Source organism: Gekko japonicus, unplaced genomic scaffold (assembly GCF_001447785.1).
Source record: "Gekko japonicus isolate JY-2015 unplaced genomic scaffold, Gekko_japonicus_V1.1 scaffold118, whole genome shotgun sequence".
Lineage (NCBI taxonomy): Eukaryota > Metazoa > Chordata > Lepidosauria > Squamata > Gekkonidae > Gekko > Gekko japonicus.
Window position 1 is genome coordinate 5,935 of NW_015168656.1, and position 12,834 is coordinate 18,768.

The 12,834-nt window shown below is 40.0% G+C and overlaps 1 protein-coding gene across 8 annotated transcripts in view; it reads left to right on the top strand.

Annotated features, from left to right (window-relative positions):
- Positions 1 to 205: 205 nt before the first annotated feature.
- PPP1R12A (protein phosphatase 1 regulatory subunit 12A) overlaps positions 206 to 12,834 on the top strand; it is a 228,568-nt gene continuing 215,939 nt past the window's right edge. For all 8 annotated transcript variants that reach the window (XM_015415213.1, XM_015415217.1, XM_015415211.1 and 5 more), the window contains exon 1: positions 206 to 583. In XM_015415213.1, coding sequence (XP_015270699.1) covers positions 347 to 583 — 237 coding nt within the window. In that variant the 5' untranslated portion in view covers positions 206 to 346. The remainder of the gene's footprint in view (positions 584 to 12,834) is intronic.

A 12,834-nucleotide genomic window follows, 5' to 3' on the forward strand; every position in this document is an offset into this window, starting at 1 on the left:
GCCGCCGCTTCGTCTCTTCAGGGATCTCGCGAGACCACGTCAAGGAAGCCGGGTGTTTTCCCTTCCCCCTCCTCCTTTCCCTCAAGCGTGTGCTAACCAGCCAGAGAGCGAGATAGGCCAGGCGCGCGGGGATTCTCGGGCGGCGCTTTGGGGCGTTCTGTGGTGGGGAGGGGGAAGAGGAGGAGGAGGAGGAGGAGGGGCCGAGCGGGCGAGCGGTCCACCGCGGTGTTCTGTGGGATACAGGCGGTGCTTGCCTCTTCTCCTGGGTGCGGATCGCCGCCGCCGCCGCCGCCGCCGACGAAGCGCACAGGGCGAGTGAGGGAAGGGGACGAGAGCCGAGCGGGGCATGAAGATGGCGGACGCCAAGCAGAAGCGGAACGAGCAGCTGAAGCGCTGGATCGGCTCCGAGACCGACCTGGAGCCGCCCGTGGTGAAGCGCAAGAAGACGAAGGTGAAGTTCGACGACGGAGCCGTCTTCCTGGCCGCCTGCTCGAGCGGGGACACCGAGGAGGTGTTGCGCCTGCTGGAGCACGGCGCCGACATCAACTACGCCAATGTGGACGGACTCACCGCGCTGCACCAGGTCCGTGTCTGCCCGCTCGGGGCCCCGAGGCCAGGCCTAGCTTGGCTTGAGCTGCGGCGGAGCCTTCGACGAGGTTGGGGCCTGGCGGACGGCAGGAATGTCTTTCCTCTCTGCCCAGCCAGAGCTCTCTGTCACCCGGGGATGGGGGTGCGGGATGGCCTGGCTCACTTCTTCCCTCTCCTCTTCTCTCTAGGGGAGCCGGGCTGGCTGCACCCACCTCTTTTTGGCCCAGGAGTGTTGTGTTTTGCGGAGGAGGGTTCCTGGTTGGGCGGTTTAGGAGAGGGCCTTACTGTACCGGGAGACGGGTGGCATTGTGGCTCTCCGCTTCCTTCCCTCCCTGCGCTTGGCAGACCGGGGCTTGTGGGGGAGTTTGTTTCCCTGAGAGACTTGGAAAAGGGGAGGGGGCATCGCTTGTCCCCCCCCCCCCCCCGTTGTGGTCCGAAGGGAAAGAATATTCCCCGTCGTGAGGGGGTGACTTAGATGTGGATATTCGCTCCCACAGTTGGAAGGTTTAGGGTTTGCCACTACTGAATGGCTACCGTTTCCTGTGTCCTTTCACCCTAAATCGGTTGAAGTGTAAATAGGACTTTCCTATTCCTAAGAAAATAGTTTCTTCTCTTGTCTCTCCCTCCCCAGGGTTTGGTCTTGTTTTCAAAAGCTGGGTGTTAGTTTCTGCTTTTCCTGCTGTTTAGTCTGTGCTGTGCAATATGAACTCCAGTCCTTCAGCACTGACATCCAGTATGTGTGTGCTTTTTCTTAAGAGTGGAAAGTTATAAAATCATTAGTGCAATAATGCTGGTTTATGTTTGCACATTAAAAATAAAACCTTTTTTTAAAAGGTTAAGATGGAAAGGAAACTGGTTGAAGCTTTCTCAAAATGGATGCTTAGTGCACTAAAGTTTTATATGAGCCTGATTGGAATCTCAAAATATTATCCAAATAAGGAAAGACTGTGGCAATCTGGACATAATGCGGGTTTGCTTGAATACTTGTGTTCTATTAACAGGCCAAAAGCAATAATAACATTAGTTCACTGAATATCAGAAAACCAAGAATAATCACTTTGACAGTTTGATATTTGTTTTGAATGTTAGTTGTCCTGGTATTTCCATAAAGACATAGTAATAAGGATTTGTATAGGAATCATCTTTATACAGCATACTTATTCGTTGAAAGTATAGTGGTTCATTAATTGCATCAAACACATTTCAAGTTAGTATGTATTAAAATTATGGATTATGAAATAAGTATGAGAGAAACCTCCCTGTTTCTGTGTTGCTTCAAGATAACTTGTTAACTGAAGAGGACTTACGTGTTATGCATATCTTGTTTTTATTGCTGTGCAAGGTGCATAATCAGCCCTGTCGCCTAAATGAAATCAGTCCTCCCGTGAAAAGGGTTGTAATCTCTTCAGAAAATTCATATGAGTTTATAAATAGGTTACACTAAGAAGAAACTACTGAAGAATATATAGAACTTGCATGTAAGAGCTAATGTGGTTCAATGGTAGAGTACTGGCTTAGCACTGACTTCAAATCTCTTCCATGAAACTCACAACGTGATTCTGGGCCAGTCATTCTCTCTGCCTAACTTACCTCAATGGGTGGCTGAGATGATAATAGTGGAGATGAAGAGAACCATGTATGCCCTTCTAAGCTCCTTGGAGGAAGGGTTGGATAAAGAATGTGGTAATTAGATGACAACATTTGGTTTTAATTGTAAGTTCCCCTGAGCAGGACTCTGAAGAGTCAGCATAGAAATATTCTGAATAAATAAGACTAATTTCTATAAAAGTTTTGCCTCCAAGACCAGCTGTTTCCCATCATCCTGGAGAAATCATTTTATTGTATCTAACCACCTGTTATTGGGTTAGATGCTAATCTATTTTGTAAGCTTTGAAAGATCCATGGTTAGATCTTTGTGTAATGACATTAAAAAGATTCTGCTGCTCTGCTATGACAGTAAGAAGGTAATAGGGGCAAGATAGTTGCTAGCAACTTCTTTGAGAGGAGGTTGCTTATGGTAGCTTTATTGAACATGATTAGCTTTGTCAATGCTCTCAAGCTTATGCTGACAGCTCTCAGACTTGGGGATTTGTTTACTTCATTTATACCCTGACTTGTTTCTCAATAGTGACCCGAAGAAGATTACAAAATTCTCTCTCCTCCATTTTATCCTCATGACAAGCCTGTGGGGTAGGTAAGGCTGAGAGTGGTGACTGGCTCATGGGGATCCAGTGAGCCTCCATGACCGACCGAGTGGGAGTTCAAACCAACATCACCCAGATCCTAGTCTGAGACCACCAAACCACACTTGCACTGGATGGGAGTTTGTGCATAAGATCTGCCCATTTCTTAGTGCCTTTGGCAGTGATACCACTAAACATATTGGGGATGTTGGAAGCTTGGATTCTAAATGTGTGTGTTTGGGAGCACAACCTGTTAACTTCAGTGGCCCTTTCCAGTTATAGATAAGATCACAGCCTTAATAATATTTTCTCTGAAATAGTTACGTTGTGGAATTGTTGGAATAAGAAGCTTTATAGGTGGGATTTGCTACTTTGTATTTAGGATGCATTTCCTGAGGTGGTGTCTAGCAGGACAAGTTCATATCTGAGGTCTTGTCACTTTAGCTTCTTTTGCTATGTAGGATTCTACTGTTGGAAACATCTGACTCCTGCACTTAATTCTGCAGTTTTATCTGTATTATTGAATTAATTTATTCAGACCTTTGACAGAATAGAAACTGGAACTTGGTTGTAGCCATTGCTGGGCAAAGGATGTACCAGTTTCTGTTGGTGTGTGTACTGCTGTTAAGACTCACTACACCATTATTAATAGAAACTGGTGTAGTGAAAATGATTGCGTTGTCAGTATCTTTCTTTTTCTGGGTCAGCAAGGCCATAGCTTCAAATATAATACTTTAAAATGTAAGTGCATGGTTTACAATCCTAATTGGAGATCCACCCTACTAACTTCAGTTGATTTAGAAAGCTATAACTCTGCTGAGGATGGCAGTGTTAGTGTTTTCAGTACAGACAAGTAACACTGACTTAGTGTAGAATGATTTAACTCTCATGGATGGTATCTTTAACTTAAGTACCTTTTCTGTGCTGAAAGTGATGCTTGTAATTTTGAAGGTGTGTACAGAAGGTCAAAAGAATAATAAAAGGGCTCCAGTAGTGTGTTCCTATAGGTTATTCAAAACATTATTAGCAGAGGAAAGTTAGAGTGCAATGGCACCTTTAAGACCAACAAAGTTTTATTCAAGGTGTGAGCTTTTGTGTGCAAGTACACTTCATCAGATTAAATGGAATCGCCTGATGAAGCGTGGGTGCACATGAAAGCTCACACCTTGAATAAAACACTGTTGGTCTTAAAGATGCCATTTCTGTTGTTTCCATCATGGCTGCCCACCTTGATCTATTATTGGAGGAGGGTATTTCTTAATATTTTGCTATCTTCTGAGGCAAAAAGAAATTGTTCAGCTATTAGCCATTTTTCATTTATTTACTAGTCTTTCCATGGACATATGACACATAAAACTGCCTGATATTGAATCAGATCTTTGTTCCATCAAAGTCTATATTGTCTACCCAGACTGGCAGCAGCTCTTCAGGGTCTCTGATGGAGGTCTCCTTTATCACCTACTATGTGACCCCTTTAACTGGAGATGACGGGGATTGAACCTGGGTCTTTCTGCATGCCAAGCAGATGCTCTTATCATTTAGCCATGGCCCATCTTCCTATGGGAGAACTGGGACAAAGTTGTTGTGATAAAGAACTACGCAGCTTATTTTTTTTCTTGGGCAGAAAAAATAAGCATCATCATTGTTAGAACTGTAGAACCCAAAAGGCGCCACAACATAAAAATGATATCAGCACCATCAATTAAAACGTCAAGAAAGAAGACTTGTCAGAAGTCATATGTGGGAAAATGGGTTTACTAATTTCTCCTTAAAATCTTCTGGAGATTGGAAAAGAACTTTTAACCAGAGGACCTATCAGTGAGTCAGCCATTCAGAGAGTACCTGTTGTTTATTTACTGTATTTCTGTACTGCTTGTTCTTGTTGCTTAAAGGGGTTTACAGTAAAAGAAACAAATTAAACTACCAGAAACCTGACATAGCAAAACATTAATAAAACTAAACACTACTAAAACCAAGTCAGGAAAAAGCTATCTAAATAGTACTGCTTTACACTGCCACATCAGCTGGATAATTAGGTCAATTTGCAGCCATTCCATATGACAGAACTACAATTCCTGCACTTACCTTCTTTAGTGAGAAGAAAAGAGTGTACCTTGTTGTGGGGATGCTAAGGTTTTCCTGCATTCATACAGTGATCCTTGAAGTAGGATGAACCCAGACTATAATGGGTGTTAAAGGTCAAAATGAGCACTGTGAATTGGATCTGGCAGCAAACAAGTAGCCCATGCAGCTTCTGTAATACTATGGTCATATGGGTAGTGTGATTGAAGCCTGTTAATAGATGGGCTGGTGCATTCTGGATCCCTTGAACTAGGTTTGGAAGTACACTTGACAACCCATGCAAAGTGTTGGGTTAAAGGTATGCTTCCCACACCTGTGGGAAAGGCAAGCAATCACATTTTGCGTTAGTTAAAGCTTCCAAGTATCTTAAGAAAAGTGCTACATAAAGTGCATTGCATTTGTCAGTCTTGGGAGTTACTGAAACATGCATTTGTGTGGCAAGGGCAGCCTTCTCTCAGAAGGGGTGATAGCAAGTGCAGGTGGTGAAAAGCACCTCTAGCAATGGTTTCAAACTGGTAATAGAATTGCTGGCTTCTAGAAGCTCATCTGGTTGTACAGGGAAGTAATTACCTTGTCTGATCATACCCTGACAGTAACTCACATTGGGACTTAATGTTAAATAAATCTGCATATAAGCAGTAAATTTGTGTCCAAAATTTTAGTTTTGCCACCTACTAACACTGCAAGCAACATGCACTGAAAAAACTATGAGGTGATAATGTGTGTCTTGACAGAATCCTGTAAATTTGCATTTGTACTCATTCTTTCTTAGGACTACCTATTCTAAAAATGGATTAAAATAATTGTTAGATTTTAATTGTTAGATTCCAAATTATAACGCATTATAGGTCAGTAGACTCTGTAGAAGACCTGTGTTAGAATTTGGAAAAGCAACTGGAAGCTTTTAAATTAAAACTCCAGGCACAATCCAACAGAAGTTAAAACATGTACAATTTCTGTTTATTTCAATAGGGGGGATGAACTTGAATCTTTCCTAATGAAATAAATGGAATTTAGAAATGGTTAATTATGGCTAGATTGAAAATTTTGTGAAATTACTACTACTGACAGAGTGTGTCATCCTCAACTAAAATGAGTTCTAGCCAGACACTATTATATATTCTAATAGTCAAATGTGCCCTACTGTGGATATTTAAATCTGCGAATCAGTGCCATTTTCACAAAAGTAATATTTTTCAACAAAATTGGAGCCCCTAGAGGCTTGCAGAAAAATTGAAAGCTTTAAAAAAAATGGATGGTTTTTTTTAAATCTTCCAAACTGAGGAGCATTTGTGCAAGTGCAACCAACGCGTCTCCATTGCCCAAAGAAACACCTCACCTCTGCAAGCCAGCTGGTATTCCAGCTTTCTTCTCTCAGACTTGGTATAAAGAAAAGATAGAGCTCTTGCTTCTCTCTCTCTTTCGGCACTTTTCTGCTTCCCTGCTTCCTTTCTGCCATTTAGGTTTTTAAGGGTGGCCCGAAGGATTCCTGCCATAGATGGGCCAAGACTGCCTTCTTGATATTCAAGAAGGAAGAGCCCCAAAGAAGCAACTACCCACCCATTTCCCTTCTGCGCCACTGTTTTTGCCTGCTCTTCACCTTCCCATTCCACTTCTTGCCCAGCCCGCTTGTTGACTGATGTTGTTTTTTTTTAATATTAAGCAATTTCTATGAGACCGTAAGAGGGCTAGAGGATTCTGTAGCAGAGAGAATGGGATACCCTTTTATTTGATAATCAACAGTTCATTGTCTAGTAAAGCTAAAAGGTTTTGGTGTTGGGTCATTTGGTCTTGATCAATGGTGCAGAATTGCAGATATGCATTGGCATGTAAAGGTAACAGAGTGTAGCTAGTCACTTATGCTCACAGGATTCCTTGAAGAATATTCTTCTTGAATAATAATTAAAATTCTTGGTACCAAATGTTAAATGTGGGCTTGTTAATCTTTTAGTTTAATTTATATACACCGTGGCTTGGATAAATTATAGAAGAAACTTGAGTTTCACTTCCACACTTGATACTGACAACACCAATGTGGGAGATCAGTATGTCAGATTTGAGTGCCTGTTAGTGTGGTCCAAAATATCTTGTGAAGGCTGTGTTGGTCCAAGAAAATGAAATCTTTTATGTGTTGGTTAGAAACTACATGGAAGTTTTAAGTTTAAACAAAATTCAGTAAGAATGTAGAGAAAGATAGAGAATCAAGCAGGGTTGGCTGAGTGCTGGATGTTTATGTTTTATAGATAATTCTGAACAAAATTGCCTGTGATTATTCGCTATTTATCTTAGTCCAAAAATAAGTGGTATTAAAGTCTTCTATAGAGGCATGTTCAGTCCCAGAATGTATGTATGTAAAATAAATTTTCTTAGTCATAGTTCAAAAGGCCTGTAATGCCTAATTCTGATAAAGTACAGACAAATATGAATCCATGGAGCTTGCTCAGTTAAGATCTTGAACACCTGACTGACCTTGTATAATTTACCATTCTTCATGTCATTACAAGTTCATTCCATGGCTATATCTTTGATTTTTTTGTGTTATGTATCCCAAAAACTTAAGTTCCCTTTGTTTTAATGAAGGTTCTTTCAAGCTACCAAGTTAATTCTCAGAACTTTTAACTTCTTCAAATGTTACTTTCCCTTCCTGTTGTCTTAAATTGTGTGTGGGGTAAATTCCTGGTGTGTATTTTTGTAATGCTCAGAGGACGGAGCTAATAAAAAAGCTTTATGTTCACTGTTTACTGTAGGATGCAAATAGGGAAAGTGGTAGCCAAAGCATCCTTGACCTTTTGAATTAAAGAAAAAATACGGAGTCCTGGGTGTCTTAACTGATTTTGTTCTGTATGCCAAGCATAGAATGCTGCCAGTGAGCTCTACAGTGAGGTCTTGGAGGGTAGCAAAAGCACAGGGCAGGTAAGATGTCTGTAGTTAAGTGGCTTCCCTGACTAGTTGAAAATGTGAAGGCTAAAATATGAAAGTGAGTAGATGAAAGAGGGCCATAAATTGAAAGTGGATGATCACTTAGGGGTCAGTGGATGGTTGTAATATCTGTAGTGAAGTTAGAAACATAGGAGTGGAGAAGAGGTTCAAGGAAATCTTTGTCAGAGTATGATGAGTATTGAGTATTTTTGGAATATTGCAGTGCTTATGGCTATAATATTTTTTATAATTGTATGTGCTTTTGAAAGCATGGCACTTGACATGCAGCAGATCTTTTTATTATTAAATTCAACAATGCATTCTGTTTTGGTTTGAATAGATTTGGTTAACTGCATATGTAGTTATATCTTTTCTGTTGGGCATCTTTTAAAAAGATGCTTTCCTTCTGGCCCTGTGTATTGAAATATGTGACAATGGCCCCAATATTTTTCAAAACATGTGATTTGCCAAAACTTAATTCTTAGTCCTCGTCTTCCCCTTTGTTTAAGGTAAAGGCAGAATGTTCACTTAGTTTTACTGTAGAAGCTGAAATGCTTTCTTAAAGACTTGGTATTATGCAGCTAATTCTGCCTTATGATTGAAAAGGTACCTCTGATATTGAAAATTCAAGCCCACCCAATGTTACGAATGTATACTAACTTGTTTTATTAATATTGACTGCTGAAACCACTTAGTTTACTAGCTGGGTAGTTGTACACTGTTAATTCATGGACTGAGCATGCACATGCTTTACAAAATGTAAAATTGGAAGCACATGAGTACTCATTTGAAGGTTCACAGCTTCCTTTGCATTGTTTACATAATATGTCACATCACTGCATGTTAAATTCCAGAAATCCTTATTAGCATAGTTATGTTTATCTTTGTTTTGTTGATCTGGCTTAACCATAAAAAGGCAAACTCACGTAGAGCTGCAAGGCTATAAGGCTCCTAGTAAGCAGTGCATGTACTGATGCTATCTGGTGGGTGGAGACATTCCAAGTTGTCATGTATTACTAGATACATTCCTGAAATGACAGTCAGTGGAAAATGTGGATAGAATAGAAGCATTTCTCAGCTGCCACCTTTCTAGTAGTCTCTTAAAGTGTGTTGTTAGAACAATTGGGAAAAAGAAGATTGACTCATTTTATTTGTGAATATCAAGAGTATTCATATAATGCGATAGATGTCACAGTAGTATAGCCGCTCTGAATATTGCCAGGAAATGGAGTTCTTAAATTTTAAGAATTCCACTAAATAGTGGGTGTGTGAGAGAGGGTTGATGTTTTAAAACCTGAAGTTCAGCACAGAGTGAGCATTCCCACTGTGGCACAGGAATATAATTGTTAAAGATAGCAGGCAGGTAAAAATGAAGTATGTGCACCAAACAAAATGAGCATGCAAATATTCAGTTTTCTTGTATCTGCTTGTATGAATACTTGTAGGTGGTTCTAGTTAATGCCTTCTAGTTAGCTATTCATCTGGGGAAGTGTGACGTGCTGCACTTTTAAGAAGCTTAGAATTTCTGTACAAACAGCTGAAGGACTGCAAAGGGTTAATTCTTTACAGAAACAGAGCCTTGAGTGACAGGCTGTTTCAAGAGATCTGATTGGTTAGTATCAGCTGAACAGAGAGAGACTTCAGAGCTGAATGCTGAGGAAGAGATTTCTTTCAGAATTCAGCCCTGACTGAGAGCAGTTTAACACAGACAGGAGAACTGGGAAAAGTTGGCAAGCATGAGTGGGTAGTTAGAGGGAGACTCCCATTCAGGCCAAGAAAAGGGAAAGAGAGAGAAGGAATTTCCCTGCCCAGGCTGAACAGGGTGATAGCTCTGAAGAGTACAGAGATACCTAGTCTGGTGTGGTTAGAAACTTTCTTTAGTGATCTTAGTAAAAGGTAAAGGTTTCCCTTGCTCGAAAACTAGTCAAATCTTTCTCTAGGGGGCGGTGTTCATATCCATTTCCAAGCTGAAGAGCCAGCGCTGTCCAAAGCTGTTTCTGTCATCATGTGGCCGGCATGACTAAATGCCGAGGCGCACGGAACACTGTTACCTTCCTACCGAAGCGGTGCCTATTTATCTACTTGCAATTTCTTGCATTCGAACTGCTAGGTTGGCAGGAACTTAGGCCAGAGACAGGAGCTCACTCCATCACGCAGCACTAGGGTCTCGAACTGCCGAACTACAGACCTTCTGGTCTTCAGCTCAGCATCTTAACCTCTGAGCCACCGCGGCCCCTTTTAGCGATCTTAAGAGTCCGTTAAAAACTCAAATGAGGGTTTCAAGAGAAGGGGTTTAGATACTGGAAAAGAGTGTACCAGCCTACTAGAAACGGAAAGAGTCAGAGAATACTCAGAGTGTGCTGGAGTGTTTGGAAAACATTGGAACAAAAGCCTCTCAACATAAAGATTTTAAGTAACTCAGCTTAAGAAACTCTCATTAGCCTGAAACATAAAAACTGAAGTCCATGCATATACTCATTTTGCCTCAGAGTTATCTTTATTGAGTTACCTCAGAAATTTTACCCCTAATTTTCCCTGACCTTTTCCCTTTATGTTGGATAAAATATTTTGTTAATTTGGAATATAAAAATTTTCAAGTTAAAGGGGGCTCCCATTTCTTCCCTTAGGTTCCTGGGCTGAGCAAACAGCAAAAATATTATACTATGACAGGATGGGACAGCCAGAATTCTTCAGGAAAGAAGAAAACAGACAACTAGGGCAGCTCAGTCACAAAAGGGGAAGAAGAATGGAGGGAAATCTTGCCTCTGAAGGAGGGAAGTGGACGGGGGTGTCATACTGTTGTTTCTGGAAAAGTGATTATCCAGGTGTACTTCTTTTTTGTATGGAAGTGTTAGTGAAAAACTGGTAACTTTGTCATACTTGTTTGGAATGGTATTCTGTTTGTTAAAAGTTTATTAGTTTTTCAGCACAAATCTAACATTCAAATAGAAATCATTGGTAGTCTCTTTGAAGCATGCAAGTGTAGAATAATGCTTTGTAGCCTGTTCTGATTTAATAGGAGATGGTAAGATTCCAAAAGATAAAAGTTTACTTTGTACAGGATGATGAGAGATGGGAGATAAGGTACAGACCAGCTAAACTGTAATATTTCATTAGGAAATCTTGCACTGATATATGTTCACTAGGCTAAAATTGTTATTTGTGTCTTCCCTTTTTTGTTAGAAGTGCTGTTATAATTGCCAGCTTAATGTGGAATTTGGAAGTGATTCTCTGAAGAATGATAGTGAAAGAGAGGGGCACAGTGACCTCTGTGAAAGAGAACTGTTTCTGTTGAAATAGATGAGTGGACAACCAGCTCCATAGCGTTTCATGCACTGGTGTTTGGATATGGTAAAATTAGCATTAGAAGTTTTATGAGCCTTTAGTGTTTTCCCTCCTGAAAGTCAACGTACATTAGGGAATTACATGGTATATTGTCTATTTTTTGCAAATGTTATTCCAATACAATAATTTCCCCATAAAATTTTAATTTGTTTCAATGTAGTACGTACACTATACTTGATTTATCTCTTTCCTAGTCAAATAGTTCAGTTCAAGTATTAGTTGCTACAGAGACATAAAATTAACATAGAATGGTACTTAGTCTTTACTAAATGTAAGTCAAAATAAGTATGCCAATCAGATCCTGTTCAGGAGATTGCAAACTCTTCTAATTCTAATTTTTTTTTGGATAATCCATATTACTGTGGGCACGTGTGTTGCGGCAAAAGCACAATTAATCCTGTTCCACCTTAGGCTGACAAATTTATTATATCATAAGCATAATTGTTGCATGTAATGAAGTGATCCTGGTCAAGTTGTTTAAACTTAAGTTTGTTAGTCTTAAGGGTGCCACAAGAATCCTTATGCTTAGATCATGTAGATTTAATTGGAAATGTCAGGCCTGCACTCCTTTTATTTTATTTTCATCTGTTCCCACTGTTTACTTGCTGTGACTGTGTTTTTTTCATGCCCTTTTTGGGAGCTGCTATGTCATTCTTTGGACAGTGTGAATTCTGATACCACGATTAAGATCTAGATAGGAAAGTGGTACATGTCTTGCAAAAGGTTTACATTTTGCTAGTGAAGATTGCAGTTGCTGTAATTGTTTCAAGAGATCTGTTAGAAGAATGAGTTTGTTTTAATTATGTGAAATCATAAGATTTTGAAGAGTTTTTATCTTTAGTATATGAAACTTCCATTAGCAGACTTTTGCAAGCAAGTTCCCCTTTTAGATTGTCTAGCCAGAAACTTAAAACTCATCTTTAAATAGACAAACTGGGTATGTGGCAAACAGGATACCATAATTAACAGCATACTGTAAACTTTTAGAAATAGATATTTTTATGTTTGAAAAATAATTGTCTCAATCTGTTAGAAGCTTTCTGTGAGCTTGATGTTGTCTGTCATAGCAGAAATAAACAAGATCACCTCTCAAATAATACCTCTTAAACCGGAAGTTATTCTACTTCAAATTCAAGAAGCACCTGATTCACAATATAGTTATAACAAACTTACCTTGATTTTGCTGGCAGCAGCCTGTCTGGCCATAGCTACCACCTGGAAGTCTGCCTCTCCTCTGACGCTGACCATGTGGAGACATAAAGTATGGGTTCAGTTTATTATGTGCAAAATCTTTGACTCACTTCAAAGGTGACGATCTGGCAACGCCATGACCTACTCTAGGTTTGTGCGCATGTGGTTTCCATGGCTGCAGTACATGACAGAAGCTGAACTTCTTCCTACAAATACTACTTACTCTTCTTGGCTTTTCTTCTAGCTTTCTGTTGTTTACTCTGAGATACATACAAAAGTCTTCTGCATCTAAGATCCAATTCTAATCTAGTCCTCACACTCGCATTTGTGACAGAGGTAGCATAATTACCGGCACTTCATACTCTTCATGATTGGTTGATAAATGTTCAAAAATGTTAAAATAGTTTTTACTGTTACGTAATAGACTTTTGAGGCTACTTGATCCTTATCTCTTGTTGTTGCTTGTTTAATGCTTTTGATGTTCATTGTTGTTAATGATCATTTTAAAACGAATTAAAATGTTTAA